The sequence below is a fragment of the Apodemus sylvaticus genome, chromosome 20 (genome assembly GCF_947179515.1).
Source record: "Apodemus sylvaticus chromosome 20, mApoSyl1.1, whole genome shotgun sequence".
Taxonomy (NCBI): domain Eukaryota; kingdom Metazoa; phylum Chordata; class Mammalia; order Rodentia; family Muridae; genus Apodemus; species Apodemus sylvaticus.
In genome coordinates, this window is record NC_067491.1 from 5575217 (window position 1) to 5596869 (window position 21653).

General features: G+C 56.9%; 2 protein-coding genes across 2 annotated transcripts in view; both read left to right on the plus strand.

Moving 5' to 3' along the window:
• Lrp1 (LDL receptor related protein 1) overlaps positions 1–8524 on the plus strand; it is an 82855-nt gene extending 74331 nt beyond the window's left edge. Inside the window, exons 71-89 of the mRNA XM_052165421.1 lie at positions 121–240; positions 572–694; positions 970–1110; positions 1220–1354; positions 1431–1550; positions 2239–2507; positions 3689–3867; positions 4256–4362; positions 4629–4745; positions 5301–5477; positions 5580–5720; positions 5825–5998; positions 6169–6330; positions 6650–6824; positions 7068–7169; positions 7297–7361; positions 7460–7550; positions 7645–7789; positions 7925–8524. Coding sequence (XP_052021381.1) covers positions 121–240; positions 572–694; positions 970–1110; positions 1220–1354; positions 1431–1550; positions 2239–2507; positions 3689–3867; positions 4256–4362; positions 4629–4745; positions 5301–5477; positions 5580–5720; positions 5825–5998; positions 6169–6330; positions 6650–6824; positions 7068–7169; positions 7297–7361; positions 7460–7550; positions 7645–7789; positions 7925–8065 — 2684 coding nt within the window. The 3' untranslated portion in view covers positions 8066–8524. The remainder of the gene's footprint in view (positions 1–120; positions 241–571; positions 695–969; positions 1111–1219; positions 1355–1430; positions 1551–2238; positions 2508–3688; positions 3868–4255; positions 4363–4628; positions 4746–5300; positions 5478–5579; positions 5721–5824; positions 5999–6168; positions 6331–6649; positions 6825–7067; positions 7170–7296; positions 7362–7459; positions 7551–7644; positions 7790–7924) is intronic.
• A 3859-nt stretch (positions 8525–12383) lies between these two features.
• On the plus strand, positions 12384–21353 carry Nxph4 (neurexophilin 4). The gene is made up of 2 exons (XM_052165496.1): positions 12384–12440; positions 19912–21353. Exons 1-2 carry the CDS (start codon positions 12384–12386, stop codon positions 20767–20769), a joined length of 915 nt encoding a protein of 304 aa, XP_052021456.1. The 3' UTR covers positions 20770–21353.
• The last annotated feature ends 300 nt before the right edge of the window (positions 21354–21653 follow it).

Below are 21653 nucleotides of genomic sequence, written 5' to 3' on the forward strand. Positions count from 1 at the left end.
GATTCAGAGACAGCTTCTGTGACAATGCCTGGGCCTCAGTCCCACCCACGGCATGAGTGACAGACAGCACCCCGCAGCCACAGCTGCGTTCATTCTCCCCTCTGTTCCCCCTGCACCCAGTGAGGACCTGCCCCTTGGATGAATTTCAATGTAACAACACCTTGTGCAAGCCGCTGGCCTGGAAGTGTGACGGAGAGGACGACTGTGGGGACAACTCAGATGAGAACCCTGAGGAATGTGGTAAGAAGTAGAGTGGGGGGCTGGAGAGATGGTTGCTCTTCCAGAGGCCCTGAGTTCAGTTCCCAGCAACCACATGGTGGCTCCCAGCCATCCGTAATGGGATCCGATGCCCTTCTGTGTTGTGCATGAAGACAGCTACAGTGTACTCACATATGATAGATAGATAGATAGATAGATAGATAGATAGATAGATAGATAGATAAACAGATTGATTTAGGGTGGGACAAGACAGGGTTCGTCCACGGCAAGGCTCCCATACTCCCCAGTGTCCAGCTCTCCCCTACCACTCGCCCCCAAGACTGATCGTGGCTCTGTCTCCTGGCTTCTATAGCCCGGTTCGTGTGCCCTCCCAACCGGCCCTTCCGCTGCAAGAACGACCGCGTCTGCCTGTGGATTGGGCGCCAGTGTGATGGCACGGATAACTGTGGTGATGGGACTGACGAGGAGGACTGTGGTGAGCTGAGGGCAATGAGGTGGGGTGTGGGACGTGGGGGGCTCTGAGAGGGTCTGCATCTGGGGGACAGACTGCTGTAAGGCTCTAAATCTGGGGAGAGTGGAGCCCTTTTGAGGGGTATGAGAGGCTTCCTGGGTCCCTGAGTCTGTAGGGTCAGCACACACACACACACACACACACACACACTGCTTGACAAGCAGACAGGACACACAAGGTCTCTGGATGTAGGGGTAATGTGCTCAGTACCCAGATCCTGAAACCTCTCCCCTCCCCAGAGCCCCCCACAGCCCAGAACCCCCACTGCAAAGACAAGAAGGAGTTCCTGTGCCGGAACCAGCGCTGTCTCTCATCCTCGCTGCGCTGTAACATGTTTGATGACTGTGGGGATGGCTCCGATGAAGAAGATTGCAGCATCGGTAGGACCAGGCCTGAGAGCAGAGGGTGGGTGGGCACCAGGGGGCGGGGCTCAGGGGAAAGCCAGGGGGCGGAGCTCAGGGGAAGGAAATCCACCTTCTGTTCCCACAGACCCCAAGCTGACCAGCTGTGCCACCAATGCCAGCATGTGTGGGGATGAAGCACGTTGTGTGCGCACCGAAAAAGCTGCCTACTGTGCCTGCCGCTCGGGCTTCCATACTGTGCCGGGCCAGCCCGGATGCCAGGGTAGGAAAACTGGATGGGAGATGGGGCAGGAACCCCAGCTCCTAGACTCCCCCATGACCCCCAGTGTAACCCCCAGACATCAACGAGTGCCTGCGCTTCGGCACCTGCTCTCAGCTCTGCAACAACACCAAGGGAGGCCACCTCTGCAGCTGCGCCCGCAACTTCATGAAGACACACAACACCTGCAAAGCTGAAGGTGCTGGAGTCGGGGAGGGTGGGCGGGGCATGATGGGTGGGCGGGGCTATGGAAGTGGGCGGGTCCACAGCAGCTATAAAGTGGAGCTGGCCTGGACCGGAACATTCCCAAGCTCCTTTCATTGCCCAGGCATGGACGCCCAGACTCACAGTCACATGGGCCCACCTGCGTGCCCCCTTCATGCTCTGTCACGTCACTGCACCTTTCATATGTCCACGCGCACACACCGTACACACATATGGCCTGTATTTACACACTCCTGTGTATACACAAACACACGTCTCATGCCATGTACGTATACCCCACGTCCATGCACCTCTCAGCATTTACCACAGTGTGTAGCAGACCTACATGGCAGTGCAGACCACAAGACAGGATTCCTGGAACTACCAGGAAGCAGGTAACGCGAGGACAGATTTCTGAAGGATCTGGTCATTTTGAACCAGCTTGGGGCACAGGTTAGAGCCCTGGGAGCTGCTATTCATTACACCAATGCCGGAAACACCCCCTTCTGGCTCCAACAAACGGTCTGGTTAGATCGGAGGCTACTGTAGCAGGACAGGGTCTCGGCTGGAGGTCGCCGACTCCAGTCCTGGGCCATATGCGTCCCAGGGATGGGACTCAGGCCCTGGGTTCTCGCCTCTACCTTCCAAGCCCATCTGATAGGGTCTCCCTCTCATTCTGGCAGGCTCCGAGTACCAGGTGCTGTACATTGCCGATGACAACGAGATCCGCAGCCTGTTCCCGGGGCACCCCCACTCCGCCTACGAGCAGACCTTCCAGGGGGACGAGAGCGTCCGCATAGACGCCATGGACGTCCACGTCAAGGCGGGCCGTGTCTACTGGACGAACTGGCACACAGGCACAATCTCCTACAGGAGCCTGCCCCCTGCTGCCCCTCCTACCACTTCCAACCGTCACCGGAGGCAGATCGACCGGGGCGTCACCCACCTCAATGTAAGTGTCCAGCCTGTCGGGGATCGGGCGGAAGAGCGCCGCAGGATGGAGCTGACTTGAAAGGACAGTGTGGGAGCTGGGAGAACATAAGACTAGAAGACAGGGCGGTCAGGTCTGCCTGCTGGGCACAGATAACAGCCCGAGCAATAAGAACTACCCGGGGCTGGAGAGATGGCTCAGCGGTTAAGAACTCTGACTGCTCTTCTGAAGGTCCTGAGTTCAAATCCCAGCAACCACATGGTGATCTCACATGAGATCTGATGCCCTCTTCTGGTGTGTCTGAAGACAGCTACAGTGTACTCACATATAATAAATAAGTAAATCTAAAATAATAATAATACCTAATCTTATAAGCTTCTTTATAGATCTGGCTGCTTGATTTTTTTTTTTTTTTTTTTAGTGCTAGATTTGAACTAAGGACTTCATGGGTGCTAGCTGACTGCTTTAGCAATGAACTACACTCTCAGACTGCTTTTTTTTCTTTTTTTCTTGTTTTCATTTATGTGAGTTACACTGTAGCTGTCTTCAGACACCCCAGAAGAGGGCATCCGATCTCATTACAGATGGTTGTGAGCCACCATGTGGTTGCTGGGATTTGAACTCAGGACCTTTGGAAGAGCAGACAGTGCTCTTAACCTCTGAGCCATCTCTCTAGCCCTGCCTTTTTTTTTTTTAACATTGTGTGTGTGAGTGTATGTGTGAGTGTGTGAGTGTGAGCATATACATCACACGTGCATGCCACGTGCACACGTAGAAGTCAGGGGACAACTTGGAGTTATTTTTTTCTACCAGGAGTCCCAGGGATTGAACTCAAGTCCTCAGGGTAGGCAGCAAGCACCTTCACCCACTGAGCCGCTTCGCTGGCCCCACCCCATAGCCTTTTCAAAAGTGAGGATTAACTAGAAAATCATGAAGATGTTGTGGGCATGGTGGCTCATGCCTGTTACTCCAGACATATGAGTAGCAGAGGAAGGAAGATCAAGAGAAAAGGGTCATCCTGGGCTACACAGGGTCATCCTGGGCTATGATACAGACCTATTAAAAAGTAAAAGAACCTAGAGGCTGCTGTGATCATGTCGGTGTGGGGTGACAGACGAGAACAGGCGGGCAGACGACGGGGAACGGGGGTGACGAGCAGGGAGACGAAAGATGTCGGTCCCTGAATGTGTGACCCCACTCAGATTTCAGGGCTGAAGATGCCGAGGGGCATTGCCATCGACTGGGTGGCCGGGAACGTGTACTGGACCGACTCGGGCCGAGACGTGATTGAGGTGGCGCAGATGAAGGGCGAAAACCGCAAGACCCTCATCTCGGGCATGATTGACGAGCCGCACGCCATCGCTGTGGACCCGCTGAGGGGGTGGGCACGGGTCCTGGGGGGAGGTGTCCGGGCTGCTGTCAGGAGGCCCTCAAGACAGGCAAGGCAGAGACCTCAGGCTTCTAGGCTACCCCAGTCCTGGCCCCCCTAAAGCCACTGTCGGGGACACCCAGGTGACTAGCTGACCTCTGCCCTACTGGCGTGTGCAGCCAAGATCTGGAGCCCCCTGCAGGGGCAACTCTGCCCACTTAGATGCTTCTGGCTTAGCACGCCGTAGTTAGAGCGTCAGCCCCTGACTCCTGGGTCTCACTGAAGGAGGCAGAGTGCTTTCCTCCCAGGAGCATCCGCACCAGGCCAGGTGACCCCTGTTCCATCTCGCTCTGTCTCCTCGGCCCTGGGGTCCAACCCACTCTCGTTTCTCCCTCCCCAGCACCATGTACTGGTCAGACTGGGGGAACCACCCCAAGATTGAAACAGCAGCGATGGATGGGACCCTTCGGGAGACTCTCGTGCAAGACAACATTCAGTGGCCTACAGGTCCCTGGGGGCCGGGGGCGTAGGGTGTGGAAGGGGCAGGCTCTGATCGCAGATGCTTCAGAAGTCACCCCTGCGTGCAGTGGGGCGGGGCGGCGGGCAGTTACCGCAGATCGCAGATCAGGCTGAGGGCCATGGGAGCGCTTCCTGGATGGGCGCCAGGGAGAGACCGCATGAGCAGGGTAGCGCTGCCTGCCGTGAATACCAGGCAGAGTCAGCTCTGTTCTCTGCGCCCAGCCTGGCATGACAGGAGTGTTCTCTCACCCCAGGTCTGGCTGTGGATTATCACAATGAGCGGCTCTACTGGGCAGATGCCAAACTTTCAATCATCGGCAGTATCCGGCTCAACGGCACTGACCCCATCGTGGCCGCTGACGGCAAGCGAGGTGAGAGGGTCCCCATAGCCTTGTCCCCAACGTGGTCACCAGGCTTCCCACTGAGCCCAGAGACCTCATTTCATTGCTCACGTACTTCAGAAGCCCGGCGCCCAGCCAGCCTGTGGGCCTGCACCCACCTGACCGTGTATCCGTTCTACCAATGAGTATCAAGTTGTGTGGGGTCAGCAGAGCTTGGCAAATGAGAAGAGGGAGAGCTTTTGTGTCCACTGACCCCAGAAATCGTGGGGTGATGAGACCTTTTGCCAGTGGCAGGGATAGTTCTGGATATGTCAAGTCTGAGGTGCCTACACTGACCGGTGTCTTTTTTTTTTTTTTTTTTTTTTTTTTTTGGTTTTTAGAGACAGGGTTTCTCTATGTAGCCCTGGCGGTCCTGGAACTCACTCTGTAGACCAGGCTGGCCTCAAACTCAGAAATCCTCCTGCCTCTGCCTCCCGAGTGCGGGGATTACAGGCGTGCGCCACCACCACCCGGCTCTGACCGATGTCTTAAAGAGTGGGCCCAGGTACCTATCTTGACGTAACCTTGACTTTCCCCGCACCCCAGGCCTGAGTCACCCCTTCAGCATCGATGTGTTTGAGGACTACATCTATGGAGTCACTTACATCAATAATCGTGTCTTCAAGATCCACAAATTTGGACACAGCCCCCTGGTCAACCTGACTGGGGGTCTGAGCCATGCCTCTGACGTCGTCCTGTACCATCAACACAAGCAGCCTGAAGGTGCGTCGGAGGGGAAACCCAGGGTGCGGAAGGGCGGGTTAGTGAGAAGGAAGGCGTTCTAAGTCTGCAGGGCTCAACATCGACCCCTTCCCACGCCCACAGTGACCAACCCCTGCGACCGCAAGAAATGCGAATGGCTGTGTCTGCTCAGTCCCAGCGGGCCTGTCTGCACCTGTCCCAATGGAAAGAGGCTGGACAATGGCACCTGCGTGCCTGTGCCCTCTCCCACACCCCCTCCAGATGGTATGCACAACACCTTCCTGGGTACCCGAGGCTCCCCTCCCTACAGCCTCCGGCTCCCCTGACCCTTCATCCCCTTCCTGTGCTCTGATGAGTTCTTACCACAGCCCCTAGGCCTGGAACCTGCACCCTGCAGTGCTTCAACGGTGGTAGCTGTTTCCTCAACGCTCGGAGGCAGCCCAAGTGCCGCTGCCAGCCCCGTTACACAGGCGATAAGTGTGAGCTGGACCAGTGCTGGGAATACTGTCACAACGGAGGCACCTGCGCTGCTTCCCCATCTGGTACGTGCCCAACCAGGTCCTCTCCCATCATCCTGGCCCCACCTCTCCTCGTCTGGTCCTTCCAGGATCCCAGCATCCACCCCACCTGCTCATCACGTCCCTCGGATCCCTGCTCTAGGCCCAGCCGGTGCCCAATGCCTGGGTCCCACTCACAGATCCTCTCCTACCAGGCATGCCCACGTGCCGCTGTCCCACGGGCTTCACGGGACCCAAATGCAACCAGCAGGTGTGTGCAGGGTACTGCGCTAACAACAGCACCTGCACGGTCAACCAGGGCAACCAGCCCCAGTGCCGATGTCTACCTGGTTTCCTGGGTGACCGTTGCCAGTACCGTGAGTATTCACCCCAACTCCTGGGAAGGAAGAGGGGAGTGGGAACCCAAAGGGGCAGGTGGAGAGGATGGAAGCTGTGTGCAGACGAACCAAGCCCAGGCTGTGGGTGCTGCCCGCCATGTTGGCACATCTTCCAGGCATCGGGATCAGTCAACAAAAGGAATGCCCTGTCTGAATCCTAGTGTCGTAGGGTTTGTGACAGGGCATGAGGAGGCTCGGGAGGGGTTAGAGTCTTCATAGGTCCTGGGCGATCCTTGACCCTGCATGGTGGATCTTTATGAAAGTGGGGCTTGTACTTCCTCTCCACTCCCAACCACAGGGCAGTGTTCTGGCTTCTGTGAGAACTTTGGCACGTGTCAGATGGCCGCTGATGGCTCACGACAATGTCGCTGCACAGTCTACTTTGAGGGACCAAGGTGTGAGGTGAACAAGTGTAGTCGCTGTCTCCAAGGTGCCTGTGTGGTCAATAAGCAGACCGGAGATGTCACCTGCAAGTGAGTGGTGGTCCTGCCTCCACAGTCTACCCTGTTGCAACTGTATGGCCCTACTACTTCTCCTCCTGGCCCCGCCCCTATCCTGCCCTCCTGGCCCCGCCCCTATCCTGCCTTCCTGGCCCCGCCCCTATCCTGCCCTCATGGCCCCGCCCCTATCCTGCCCCTTCCGGTGCCTGCTCCTGTTCTAGCATCACAGATACCCTTCTGCAAGCCCCAGCTCCAGATTTTGATTCCTTTCCACAGCTGCACTGATGGCCGGGTAGCCCCCAGTTGTCTGACCTGCATCGATCACTGTAGTAATGGTGGCTCCTGCACAATGAACAGCAAGATGATGCCCGAGTGCCAGTGAGTTGGCCCCGAGCCTCACCGAGCACAGGCTGGCCCCTCCCCCTCAAATCTGAGCAAAGGAAAGATATGACCGCTTCGTTCCTGCAGCTAAAGTGCCCACTGAGATTTGCTTTCTTGCCTGCAGGTGCCCGCCCCATATGACAGGACCCCGGTGTGAGGAGCAGGTTGTCAGTCAGCAACAGCCTGGGCGTAAGTGGGGAGGGCAGGGCTGCCAAGATACAGAGCAAGGACCTTGCGCCTCCCATCTCTCTAGGTTTCAGACTCAGTTTTCCGACTTCTCTCTCCAGATATGGCGTCCATCCTGATCCCTCTGCTGCTGCTCCTCCTCCTGCTCCTGGTGGCAGGCGCGGTGTTCTGGTATAAGCGGCGAGTCCGAGGGTGAGCCACCGGGAGTCTGGGAAATTCTGGCTGTTATTTTACAATCCGATAACCTCACCAACATCGCGGTTCCCTGAATCCTGCCTCTCCTCAGGGCTAAGGGCTTCCAGCACCAGCGGATGACCAATGGAGCCATGAATGTGGAAATCGGAAACCCTACCTACAAGATGTATGAAGGCGGAGAACCCGATGACGTCGGGGGCCTGCTGGATGCTGACTTTGCCCTTGACCCTGACAAGGTATGCTGGAGGCCATCGAAGGGGCTTCCGGAGCAGGGTCCAACGGCGGGGGATGATCAAGCCAACCAAAGGTGTGCGCAGAGGTGGGAGCTAAGGTATTCTAATCATAGGAACCTTTTCTTTTCTTTTCCTTAGCCTACCAACTTCACCAACCCAGTGTATGCCACGCTCTACATGGGGGGCCACGGTAGCCGCCACTCCCTGGCCAGCACGGATGAGAAGAGAGAACTGCTGGGCCGAGGACCTGAAGACGAGATAGGGGATCCCTTGGCATAGGGCCCCGCTCCGACCGACGTCCCCAGAAAGCCCCCTGCCACACGAGAGTCTTTCGATGAGCCCTGTCCCCAGCCAGCCCTTCTCCGGCCCTGCCGGATGTACAAATGTAAAAATGAAGGAATTACTTTTTATATGTGCGTGAGCAAGCACAGTATTATCTCTTTGCATTTCCTTCCTGCCTGCTCCTCAGCGTTCCCCCCCCATGCTGCCTGGAGGGGACAGGGAGGGCTCTGTGGCTCAAAGGTATGAAGGAGCCCACACGGTCCCTACCGAACAGACCCCTGGAAGCTGGTGGCACAGCCTCCCGCCTGTGGTGCAAGACACTCCTGGGCCAGGGCTCTGTGTCCCAGCTGTCCTTTCCTTGGCGCTCTGGGGTTCGTTCTGGGGAGGAGGAGTCCTCTGCTGACCCTGTCTGGAACATTTGGCTCTAGCTGTGAGGAAGGAGGTTTTTTTTTTTTAGTTGAGGGAAGTCACCCCAAAACCCCAGCTCCCACTTTTAGGGGCACCTCTCAGCTGGCCATGCTCAGTATCCCTTCCAGACAGGCCCTCCCCTCTCCAGCGCCCCTCTGTGGCTCCTAGGATTGAACACATTCTTTGGTAACTGTCCCCCAGCCTCCCCTCCCCTGAGGACCAGGAAGAGTTGGGGCACACCAAGGAAGGGCAAGCGGGCAGCCCCATTTTGGGGACGTGAACGTTTTAATAATTTTTGCTGAATTCCTTTACAACTAAATAACACAGATATTGTTATAAATAAAATTGTAAAAAAGGAAAAAAAAAAAAGAAAAGAAAAGAAAAAAAAAACCACTGTGTCTGCATGCTAATGTGAGACTTCGGGAGCTGGGGCTGTGCTTGCCTGTTTCAGCCACCAGAGGGAGCCTTGCTGCATGCTGGAGGCTGGCCTGAGAATCCTAAGGTCCATGTCTCCGGCCCCACTCTATCCTCCTGACCTGCTATGACAGGGAAGAGCTGTTTTTCTTGGTGTGTGACCTTGAGCCTTATGATGTGACTTATGCCGGTTGGATCTGGTGTCCCCTGGCCCCAGCACATTAACTCAGAGGTGTGCTTCACTTTACACCTGCCTTACACCGGCCCCACAGTGAGATGCCACCCTAGAAGAAATAAGTACCCTGGGCTAATGAAGGCCTTCAGGACGGCCTGCTCCATGCTCCTTTTGAAATGTTGACATTTTACTCTATGATCTACAAGTCAAAGCCCGGCTGCGAGACAGGCAGGCAGGATGGCTCAGTGGGCAGAACACCTGCCTGTGCAAGCGTGGTAGCCTGCGTTTGCTCTTGGAACGCATGTAAGAGTGGGCAGGGCCAGCGCCATAAAATTAGTCTCTGGCCTCCGTATGTATGCTTTTGGACACACAATATTTTTTTTCAATTAAATACCTAGCTAGAGGGGAGGAGAGCCGGCAAGGCTCCGTTCACCCATCAGCATCCAACATACACCTCCCCCTCCTCAAACACTGCAGCCGTCCCAGGAGTCGACCAAGGAAGGACTTACACCATCTAAGTTCTTCCAATCTCCTTGAGCCTCTTTCAAAGGGGAATGAACCCCTTGCGGAAGATTACTTAGCTTTACACTGTCCAGGCCTGGGGGAGGATTAGAACCCTGCTCTCTCAGCAGCAGCAAACAATGGCTCCCAAAGCCGCAGCCCTCACCCCCACTGCCTTCCCCAGGGTATTTCTGCCTCAATTGCTCCCCTGGGGAAGCTATGTGTAGATGTACATCCAGAGGCAAGACCCTGCTTTTCCTCATCCTCAATTTTATCTCCAACGTCATCCCTGAAGCCTGACTCTGAGCTCGTTCTAGCTTCCCCAGACTCTGGGATGAGAGATCCTGATGGGAATAAAATGGGGGTGGGGGTGGGGGCTGGGGTCATTGTTGATCCTTGAGTGTTGGCTTGTGGCTCCTTCTGGCCACCAGGTGGCGTCTACGCTGCTGTAACACTGCTTATCCTAAAGCTCCCCACACTAATTATGCACCTGCCACCGAGGACCCCAGCCCAGCCTCTCACTTCCTTCCCCGGGGCTATTTTGCGCTGACCCTTCTACCTTCTGTCAGCCATCTTCTGCCCCTCCCCCAGAGCCTGCTCGTTCCCCACCACCAGCAGTCTCACCCTCTCCGCCCCCTCCTTCTGCCAGCCTGCATCTGTAGCCGCCCCACCACCACCACTGATTCTCTGCCTGTCACCTCAAGATCCCCGGTAGAGCAAGACAGGCCCCCCAACTGATGCTTTAGAAAGCACACCCTTTTGGTTAGCACCCTCCCTCTCTGGCCAGGACCAGAAGGGTGCACTGTCTCACAACCAAGCCAAATGGAAGGGAGTCTCAATAACCAAAAAGACACTGATTGATCCAGATCAGATTGAAAAGCAGGGTATTCCTAGATGAAAAGATCCAGGGACAGAGGCAAAGACCCAGAGATAAGTGCTGTGCGCATGTGTGTATGTGAGCATGCACTTGCAATCTCTGAGAGAATTGGACGACCTGAGATTAACTAGAACGGTGATGGGGAGAGTCGGGTCTCCTACCGATGGAGACTTTGGCCATGGGCTTCTGGCCCCCAGGATGTGGGACTACCCTTTGCCAACACTAAAGCAGCTCCTGTGCTCGGGGTCAGCCCTGGTCAGCCATGCGGCCTCGCTCCTGACACTTTCTCCTAGCCTGCCTTTATTCTTTCAGCCTTGACTGCACCCCAAGTCACTGCTCCCTGGTTTTTGTCTCCTTGGTGTCACCAAGTGCACCCCTGTCCTTTCCCTGACCCTCTTTTTGGTGTCTGTCACATTCTGTGTGTCTGATCTTTTCATATCCCCAGGCTTGTCTTTCAGATTGCCTGTGTGTGTGTGTGTGTGTGTGTGTGTGTGTGTAGCCCTGTGGGTACTTGCCTCTGCCAAGGCAAGGGGGTACTTTGGGTACCTAGCTGTTTCTATATATCACTGTATGCTACTGTGTGTATAAGTCGTGTGTGTCCGTCTGTGTGTGCTTATGTGCCTCTGTGTATGTTGGTCTGTATGTGAATGTGGCCTCACGGCTACAGTGTGGCGGGGTACTATGACAGTGGGGTATGCCTGGGATGTGGACCTGCCTCTTTATCTCTGCTTGGTCCTATCTCTTGCTGTCTAGGTGTTGGTCACACTACCTCCCCAGCCTCAGCCACAGCGCAGCATAGCAACAGCTGACAGCTGAAGACTCCCTGGGCAGGGGAGAGAGAGACCAGTGGGAGGAGGAAAGGCGACGAAATAGCCCAGAGGATGAGAACAGAGACCGTGCTGGATCTGGGGACAGAGACAAGGACAGAGATAGAAAGGGAAGGGGACGGGATGGGAAGAACTGGGAGTGAAAGATGGGATTGTGGGAGAGAAAGCCCAGGGACTGAACCAAGAGGCTAGGCAGACGGCACTGAGGACTTCCTGCCCAGCCCCCAAACAAGGATGCTCTGGTTGGGCAAGGGTCAACAGTGCGGGTCGAGGGGGCCAACTTAAAAGAGCCGGTTTAGTCAAGGGGTCCTGGGACCGCAGTGGTGCCGAGGGGCGGGGGCAGGGCGGCGGGCGCCGTTTGTCAGCCCTATTGACAGACGTGATGGGGTTTCCGTCCGTGATCAATGATTCTCATCTCCAGGCCGAATGAGCCGCGGGGCGCCCATCCATCCCCGTCAGCGCCGCACTCAGTGCTAGTCACCCGAGGCCCCGCCCGCCCTCACCTCAGTCCCTGTCCCGATCTCTGCCCTAGACCTACCTCTGGCAGGATTATAGAAACACCCCCACCCACCCACCTCCGGCATCACAGGACCAGGGTCCTGCCGCGTTGCCTAGCCTGGCGGGGCTCATGCTCCGCGACGCCCCCTTCCCCCCTCACAGTTCAGAGCCCAGACCCACACCCCCACACCCTTGTCCCACACCCTGTCCTAACCCTTATCCGCCTCAAGACCTGGCATCTTTGGGGTGCCACCCCCCCAAAACCCCTTGACCCTCTCCAGCTTCACACCTGAGCCAGGGGCGTGTCCGGGGTGTGTCACAGTGAAAGTCACCTTCCGTGCCCCCAGCTGGGCGGGAGGGGGCGCGCGGGGCGCGGCCGGGATTGGAGCACCGCGGAGCCCCGCCCCTCCCCCCCCCCCCGCGACTCAGACCCAACTTTCTCCCCCGCCCGCGCCCCGCCCCCAGCGCCGCGCTCCGCTCCGCGCTCAGTCCGCGGGCCAAGCCGCCCGCTCCCGCTGCTCGCGCCGCCGCCCTCTGCCCGGCGCCCCTCGCCCTGCGCCCAGTCCGACCCGCCCAGGGACCCGCCCTGCCCGACCCGCTCGGCCGCCCGGGAAGATGCGGCTGCTCCCGGAATGGCTCCTCTTGCTCTTTGGTCCTTTGCTCCTTAGGAAGGTAAGGGTGGCAGAGCCAAGGCGCGGGGTCCGGGACACTAAGAACACTGCATGCCAGGGGGCTCCGTGCGTCCGCCCCGCCCCCAGCACTAAGCGTCCCAACTTTGTGCGTCGTGGGGGACGCGGACAGACAGACTGCCCGCTTTAGGACTGGCAGGCACCCAGCAAGTTGGCTGAGGGTTAGAAGAAGGTGCAGGGTGGAGGCCCAGCTCCGGTCGGCTTCAGGCGCGACGGGGGAGGGGACGAAGCGCGACCCGCGAGTGCGCCAGACAGAGAAGGAGTGCGAGACAGACAGACAAGCCAGCGGGTGTTAGCCGAGCCTTCCTTCCTCACCTACCTCGCTTGCCTCCCTGTCTGTCTGTACGTCTGTCCGTCCACCCCTTACCCTTCACCTTCCCATTTCTCTTCTCCTTACTTGTCACAATGCCAGGCAGGCGCTGCGATCCGAGCATACACTGCCCAGGCACACGCGCTTACACGGACCCACACCAGCAGGGCTGAACTTGGCTGCAGTCTCTCATCACATTTCCCGCGGAGACACCATCTCCCCTGCACAACCTCACAGACACACCCCCCTCTCGCTCCTGGTAGACAGGGGCTGTTGTCTGGGAGGGGAGTCTCTCCTCCCATCTCCTCCCTGCCCCCACCCTTCTCACGGTCTCTTTTCCTGGGGTTTCTGGGTGAAGACCCAAAGGCTAAAAGGACCCAGACCTCATCCTGCCCTGCCCGACTCTTGACTTGAGATCTTTAGCCCAGATGGGCTCATACATGCCAATGTGGAGTGTGTGGGTTACAGCCAGCCCTGGTGTGCTAGCGTGTGTCCAGGGAGTCCAGGCACTGGGACCCAGGGTGACTGTCTATGCTGGCATGCCCTGGTGGAGACGGTGTCTTTCCATGGGTGACTGTGCCTACTTCACATCACTGCCATCTATTTGTGCCCTGAAGTGTGATCCACGGGGGTAGTTTAGACTCTGCCCCCCAACTTCCTTTCTCAACTATGATCTATTTAGTTTAAGGCAACCCGTTGGCTCCACAAGCCCTCACTCTTGGACCTCAATCCCCAGCCTAAGAGAGACCAGTAATTCTCCAAAACACTGGGCCCCGAGCTCTGGTGTGGTGTCCCCATAACCACAATGGGGGACACTGCCCCAGTGAACCAGTAATAGAGCCCTCGGGTTCTCCCAAGCCCGTCTGCCCAGTGACCTTGAGAGAACGGAAGCTGGGCAATATAAATAAATAAATAAATAATGAAAGAAAGAATGAATGAATGAATGAATGAATGAATGAAAAAAGAAAGAAAAGTCAAGACCCCCTGGTGTAAAAACTGCTGCCTCTGGCAGGCGCTTCCTTTGAACCTGAGGCCTGGTTTATACCCAGGAAGACTCCAGGAGAGGGCCAGGCCCAAACCCTCAGTGTGTGAAGGCCTGGGATCCCAGAAGAGGGGGGGATGCATGGCCCTGATCCTTCCCTCAACCCCCACTAGCCTTCTCTGTTCTCTTCCCATCAAATTAACTCCCCTGTGGACAGATCTGGTTTAATTTCCTTTACCCCCTGAAGGGGAAGGAAACATCTGGCAGAGGCTTGAGGGAAAGTAAGCACGAGGAGGAGATGGGAATCTGTCTTCCTGTGAGAGAGCTGCAGCTGTGGGTGGCTATGTCGGAGTCGGCAGGGAGGGCCTATCCTGCCATTTGGTCCTGCCTGTGGACGTGTGAGGATCTGTGTTTATGTTTGGTGTGTGAATACCTGTTACTTTGCATAGGGTCGTGGAAGTGTAAGGAAATCTATCCTCTGATGGCCTTATGAGTAGGACAGTAGTAGGGTGTGTGCGCCTGCCTAGATGCCCACCCTGGGGTCTCTGATGTGTTTGCTGGAACACATCTGTTCTTTTCGTGTGACTCTGGGTCTGGGAGTGTGCTCATAGCATGGGTTGTGAGTCTCAGATAGGTTCACCTGATTGTGAGCATGTGTGTGTACTCCTGAGTGTGCCTGCATGGGGGGCGGATATCTTGATGCCAGAGTTGGGAGTGGGCAAGAGATAAGGCTGACACTGGGTTAAGCTGTCGATGGGCACAATTCTTAAGACAGCTCTTAGGGAGATCTTGACCATCAATGCTGCCCGCCCTGCCTCCTCCAGTTCTCTGCTTCTTCCTCTACTTCCTGGGCGCCTGAGACTCCTCTCAGATCCTGGTTCCTCTGGCTTCCATCGCATGGGGGGGGGGGCAGGGAGGCTCTGGCCTCTGGGTTGAACTGGTTGCTTCAGGATCTTTCCAATACAATCTTCAACCCCCTTTCCCTCTATATCCCTGTCTTCCTTGCCCCTTGCCAAAGAAGCTGCCTACTGGGAAAAACAGCAGGCGATCAATAGTCACTAATCACTAATCACTAATTACTAATTAGCTGGGGGAGGGCAGGGGCGGGGTCCTGTGGGACCTTTCAGCTCTATCCTGCCTCAGGGAAGGATTACAGCTACCCCCCTGCCCCCCCCCCATCTCTCAGTCTAGACCAGCCACAACCCTTGTGCCAACCACCACCTCCTACCTACCTCCTTACCCTCCTCAAGCCCCCTAACTAATCTCTGGCTGGGCCACTTGGGCACGCACAGCCTGGGCTTGGTCCCAGAGTAATCAGGGGCCGCAGCTGGGCCAGGGACGCTGGAGGAGGGGGGTCTAAAGTGACAGCCCCCTTGGGCCAGAGCTTGCAGCCAAGCCACACACCCTGAATGGGAGGGGCACCGTTGGAAAGGAGAATTTCCTGAGGGTCACGGCTGGGCTTGGTGAGGAGCTAGATAGAGCTCGAGAAGGAGGTGATGGTGAAGATATTTGGTAAGAAAGCAGACAGCAGGTAAAGAAGAGTCACTGGGGTCAGGCAACCACAGTTGGAGAATGGGAAGATAAACCTTGAAAGCCAGCAGGTAGGTGAAGAGACAGACCCTCAGAGGGATCAGTAAGGAGCACTTGGCAAGGCTCTAGGGAACTTTGAATAGAGAGAACCCTGTAACCCAGGACAGGCGTGGACAGGGGCCAAGGTTAACAGAGAGGGAGGGGGTCAGGTTGTGATGAGAGGTTTTCTGGTTCAAGTTTAAAGGGGCTCCCAAGATATACAGCAGAAAAAGCGAACCGGGGATAGGGAGCTGGGAGTGCGGCCTTGAGCACTGGAAATTGGCGAGTCTCCCCTTCTCCCCGCCCGCCCCTCCTCCACCTCCACCCCGCCCACTCCCCCTCCGGCTCAGGCTTCGGGAAATTACATCCCCGCTCCGCGGCTCCCCCCCCCCCCACCGCGCCCTGGAGCCGGCGCCTTTATAGGCACATTTATTGCAATAATAAAGTGAGGCGCGGGGCGGGGGGCGGGGGGCAGCCGTTCCCGGGGGGACCGCGCAGGCTCTAGGAAGCAAGGAAATAAAATAAAATAAAATAAAATCAAAATTCAGATAACGGTGAGCCTTGCGCAGCAGGCCGCGGGCAGGCGAGAGGGTGGGGCTGCGGGGGAGAGGGCGATTGGCCCAAGGACAGAACCCATCTCACCAGCAGGCCCTCACCCCTGCTCGGTAGTAGCTTCTGCAAGAGGTATCTTTGCCTTTGCTTGCTTACCTGGCCCCCTCCCAAACTTGATGCTGAAGCTGGCCTTCTGCCTTTTCCTGTCTCCTCTGAATACCTGTCCTCAAGCTCCTGTCTGTTTCTATACGGCCTATCACTTTCCTGGTTCCCAATTTATCATTTCAGTCCTCCCCCTACCCCATGTCCTAGGTCTCTATCCACCAGCATCCTTCTCTCTTCTTAATAACCATCTTCCTTCCTCCCTTTCTGTTTTGCCCCATCCTGGCCCCATGACTGTCTCCCCGGTCCATCTTCCACGCCAGCTAGAGTCCATTTGTCACTGGCCAGGCCTGCACTGGTTTAGCTTCTGTTCTCTAGTCTTCTGGTCCCTGACCCATTGCTTTCTAGGTCTCTGCCTAATACCTGGTCATCATTTCCAATCATTCTTGCCCCCAGGGCTACCCTTGTGGGATCCTCATCTTCCTACCCTAAGCTCCTACCAGCCCGGTACCCAATTCTAGTCGCAGACCATCTCTACCCTAGCCTGGTACTCACCTCCGTCCGTCCTGTCCTGTCCTGTCCTGTCCACCCCCACCCCGCCCCACACACCACCTTTGTTCCCAGCTCCCAGTCAGCCGTCACCCCACCCTGACCTGACTGCAGAGATGACTCTCTACTTGCAGGTATTCTATCGCTTGCTTCCCCTAAACCGTTTTCTTCCTCTGATGAATTGTAAGTTGTTGCTGACCCAAAGGGAAAAGAGAAGCAAGGACTAGTCTGGATAGTCTGGAGGCCCGGGGGGGGGGGGGGGGAGTGCACCCTGCAATGCGGCTAAGGGGGCCTGACAGCCAGATCCTCCCTCTCTATCCCCAGAGCCTTGATGGAGTTTGTTTAGCACCAGGAGGTGGCCTCAACTCCCCCTCAGGTGCGTGGGCCTGCTGCCTTGGGGCAAAGTGTTCCTGGCTGAGTTCCTTCCAAATAGGCCTGAAGGAGTTTGCTGAAAGCCCCCTCACCACCACACACCTCCACCTCCTACCCCAGCTGACAGCGAGCCTGCTAGCCTCTCCCCTCTGCAAATGTCACTGCGCCCAATTAGTTTAATTAAACTAGCTTTCAAGTTGGGGAGGGGGTTCCCCCTTGGTCAACACCCTGCTCAGGCTCTCAGTCATTGGGGGTGGGGTGGGCTTTGGCAACACGGAGCTCCCATACCACCTTGTGCTTCCTGACCCCTCCCCCCAGCCCCCCATCCTGTCATCCATTGCTGGAAACAGACAACCAGAAGGACAGACAGACAGAAAGGGAGGATGGCACTCCCCAGAATGGGAAATCAGAGACAAGAGTGGGGGGAAGAAACTGAGACAGAGACTGAGAAGAGAGTGGGGTGGGGAAAGGAGAGAGAGAGAGAGAGAGAGAGAGAGAGAGAGAGAGAGAGAGAGAGAGAGAGAGAGAGAGAGGAGCAAGCAGAGAGGGAGAGCGTGAGCGATCAAGGAAGCCAGAGGGAGGATTTTATTTTATTTTATTCCGTGTTCCCATTTCTCGGCTCGTTTCCTCTCAGACTCTCACCCCTCCCGGTCCGAGCTCCCCACCCCCAAGGTCGCTCCAGCCGCCTCCCCCCTTCCCTTTTATCTTAGCAGCACTCCAGCAGTGGGTGGGGGCCGTGGGCACCGAAGCCCAGGGATTTGCCAGGATCACAGAAGCAGAGACAGCAATTTGTCTGGGATCAGAGGTGGGGGTACATCCTGGCACCTCTCTCTGCCCTGCCCAACCTCATCACCACCCCGCCCCATCTCTTCCTCGGAGGAGACTGAGCCTACCAGCCCTGAGCAGGTCCCTGGAGTTGGGTGCAGGGCAAAGAGTGCTAGGATGTCCTAGGAAGTGGCTTGGAGGCATTTGAGCACTGAGCACTTGGGGGTGGGGATGGGGGGAGCGGGGATGGGGAGGGGGGACAGGGATGAGGGGTGGACCAGCTGGAAATAGGACTTTACTGGAAATAGGAGGGGTTTGGTCCAGAGAGGGAGACAGGCTACTGGGTAAGGTTTCTACAACCCATCCTGTGGTATTCCCTGAAGCCTCACCCACACCTACCTCCACCGCCCCCCAGGGGGTTCAGTTCCACCTCCCCAGTTTCTCCCCTGCCCCCATCTCCATCCTAAGCCTCTGTCCCTAGCCCTACTCAGGTGCCCCCTCCGGGCGGCAGATGCCAGCTCCAGCTTGTCTGCGTGAGTCAATCACTCTCCACCACCCTCACCTGGGGTGGGAGGAGGGCTGGAGAGGAGAAGAAATGAGGGGGGCAATAAATATGTATGACGAGAGGGTGGCGGCAGCATTAATAACCCGGGATCTCAGCATCGTCGTCTCGGGGACGGAGACCAGCCAGGAGAGATTCTAGCCCAGCTCGGCCATTCCTGTCCCCTGTGGACACAGTGTATATATAGACTCGGGTGTGTGCAAACAGAGGGGGTCACCTGTGCTTCCGGGCCCTTTACCCCTCTACCCTCAGCCTGGCAGTCAGCATGCCTGTTGTTCATACACAATTTGTAAAGACTGGTAGGAAAATACATGCCATGTGGTGGTGGTGGTGGTGTGTGTGTGTGTGTGTGTGACACACACTCACTCCTGTGGTATGAACACAGTTTACTCTCATTGTGCAGACACCCCTCCCCCTTAGAAAGACCCTGACACAGGGCCTCTCACAAGAAAAGTGACACCCCTAGCCAACCACACAGTCACCCTGTACATGGGCATACAAATACCATAGCCACACACACACACACACACACACACACCACTAGCACACATTGACACACAGCTTCACACATCACAGCAGACAGATGCCCCCCAGGTAATCCAGACACAAATACACAGTGGACAGGCAGCCGCTGAGAGCAGATGGGACACACACACACAGCCTCCTCAGGCTGATGTACATAGGCATACAAACACATAACACACAGAGAATCAACACAGCCACACACACACAGCCTTCGCAGACTGAATCTGTACAAGCCACCCCAGACAGAACACATGGACACATACACACAGCCGGTTCAGGCTAACCACCACCCCAGGCACACACGGAACTGCCTCTCCCAAGGGACTGGCAGGCAGCTGTCAGGGCCACACTACCGGTGGTGTCTAGTGCGGGCTGACTGACACACTCTGACGCGTTGCTCCTCTCCCTCCCACTCCCTGTGCCGAAGCGGCATCTCCATATTTCTTCCTCTCACTCTCCCGACCGACGCTCTCCCCCTGCTCCTTCACTCCCGGCCACCCCCTCTACACACACCCCAAGATAATTGATAGCCCGGACCGGGCCGGCCGCGCCCGCCTCTCGATCCATCTTGTATTAACATCAGCGCTGTCTCCCAGCTCCCCCAGCCACCTGAGACAGGCCAGCACCGTGGGCGGGCAGGGTGACTCCTCCAGCCCTTCCAACCCAAAGGGTTGGGGACAGGGGGAGTGCCCTTTATTCTACAAGCTTCAATCCCTGGTCTGAGATTTTTCTCTGCTCAGTTGGTTCTTAGAGGCCCCTCCGGGAAGGATGAAGTATAGAATGGAAATGGTCTCTACAAAAGGCAGGAAGTGCTTCCTATCTCTTTACCGATGCCTGCCTGCCTGCCGGGTGTTGGAGATGCACATGGGTCTCGGTTGGCAGTCTGGCCCATCCCTGGGACCATGACAGGCTGGACAATCCAGAAGGGCCCCTCCCTTTCCCCACCCACACCAAAGCTAGCTTTGTCTGTATGCCCACCCCGGAGCTCTGTGACAGCCCTGGGTCTCTCAGATCACGTTTCAGGTACAGAAGCTACGGCCCAGATAAACGAAATGACTTGACCAAGATCACAGAGCTTGAAAGGGCTTGACTGTCTGACCCCAGAACACACTCCTGAGCCGCCGCTGTGGGTCGCCCAGGTCAGCACCTTCTTTCTTCCCACACAGGCTGTCTGTGGCCAGATCGTGGAATCCGGGAGGCCCCAATACCTGGACCTGCGTCCCGCCATGACCGGAGGGGGCGCCCGCGGCCAGCAACTTCCAGCGCCCGCGTCTTCCGAGGGCCTGGGCACGGCGCGCTCCTGGAGCTGGGCTTGGCCCGCTAACCACACCGGGGCGCTGGCCAAGCCGGGGGCAGCCGGTGGCCCGCCCGTGCCGCGCACCAAGAGGAAGCCATCCATTAAAGCGGCCCGCGCCAAGAAGATTTTCGGCTGGGGGGACTTTTACTTTCGTGTGCATACCCTCAAGTTCTCGCTGCTGGTGACCGGCAAGATCGTGGACCATGTGAACGGTACCTTCAGTGTGTACTTCCGTCACAATTCGTCCAGCCTGGGTAACCTAAGTGTCAGTATTGTGCCGCCCTCCAAGCGTGTGGAGTTCGGGGGCGTCTGGCTGCCTGGGCCTGCCCCCCACCCTCTACAGTCCACGCTGGCACTAGAAGGGGTGCTCCCAGGACTGGGGCCCCCTCTGGGGATGGCGGGGCAGGGGCTGGGAAGCAACCTTGGGGGCGCACTTGCCGGCCCACTCGGAGGCGCGCTGGGAGTTCCTGGGGCCAAAGAGTCGCGCGCTTTTAATTGCCACGTGGAATATGAGAAGACAAACCGCGCTCGCAAGCACCGCCCGTGCCTGTACGACCCGTCGCAGGTGTGCTTCACCGAGCACACGCAGAGCCAGGCCGCCTGGCTCTGCGCCAAGCCCTTCAAAGTCATCTGCATCTTCGTCTCCTTCCTCAGTTTCGACTACAAACTGGTGCAGAAGGTGTGCCCAGACTATAACTTCCAGAGCGAGCACCCCTACTTTGGATAATGCCCCTGTCCCGGGTCCCGAGCTTCCCACCAGATCGCAGTCTCGCTAGGTGGGACCCGTCCCTATATACCCCATGCTCCTGTGACTGCCCCCACTTCTTCCACTATGGTGGAGAAAAACAGCCTTCCCCGGGACTGTCAGCCAGTGTGGCCCTCTTCCCTTGCGGTACCGAGTGTCCCTGAGGCTGGGGTGGTCTTTCCAAACGGTAAATTGCTGGGGCAAGAGCTAAGCCCCAGAGTAGGAGGGGCTTGAGGTTTTCTTAGGGTTCCCTACGAATACGTATTGCCCACGTCGCAGTATTACTGACGCCTGGCCTGGCGCCCTTTCTTTCCCCAAGCCCTGGTCCTCCCCTCCCCTAAGACGGTAATCTAAAAGCCCCAGCCCATCGAGTCCTCTCCCGTTCTGCGTGATCCATGTCAATCCCCCTTTCTTCCTAACCTTGCTAAAGCAAAAGTCAGGGGCCCCTGTGCTCTACCTAACCCTTCCCTCCCGCGCCCCAAATCCGGCTACACCTGCCCTTTCTGGCTGCCTCCTCTCGGTGATATTTTTTTTTTCTACACCCAAACAGACGGGAAGGGAACAAAATAAAGCGAAATCCAATACTCGCCTGTGTAAGACCTTTGTAGGAAAGGGGGGCGGTCAGGTGTGGGTTTTTGTCTGGTAGAAGCTAGTGTGGACACCTCTCCTTGGCGCCCATTGGGGAAATCGAGGCAAAGAGTAACAGACCCAGCACCTTGGCGTTCATTTCAGACCTGCTCAAGGAGTAACCAGTGGGTGAGAGTCTGCCCAGGCGGGGATTATCTTAGGTGGGAAGGCGCTAGTGGAGGCAGATAGAATGGGGATTAGACCTGAGGTGGGACTTCCGGCAGTCTGTTTGGGAGATT

Excerpts from the sequence above, each read along its gene's own strand:
- Nxph4 (XM_052165496.1), top strand. The coding sequence starts at position 12,384 with ATGCGGCTGCTCCCGGAATGGCTCCTCTTGCTCTTTGGTCCTTTGCTC. Across the intron at positions 12,441-19,911 it reads GTCCTTTGCTCCTTAGGAAG|GCTGTCTGTGGCCAGATCGT; the intron begins GTAAGGGTGGCA and ends CTTCCCACACAG.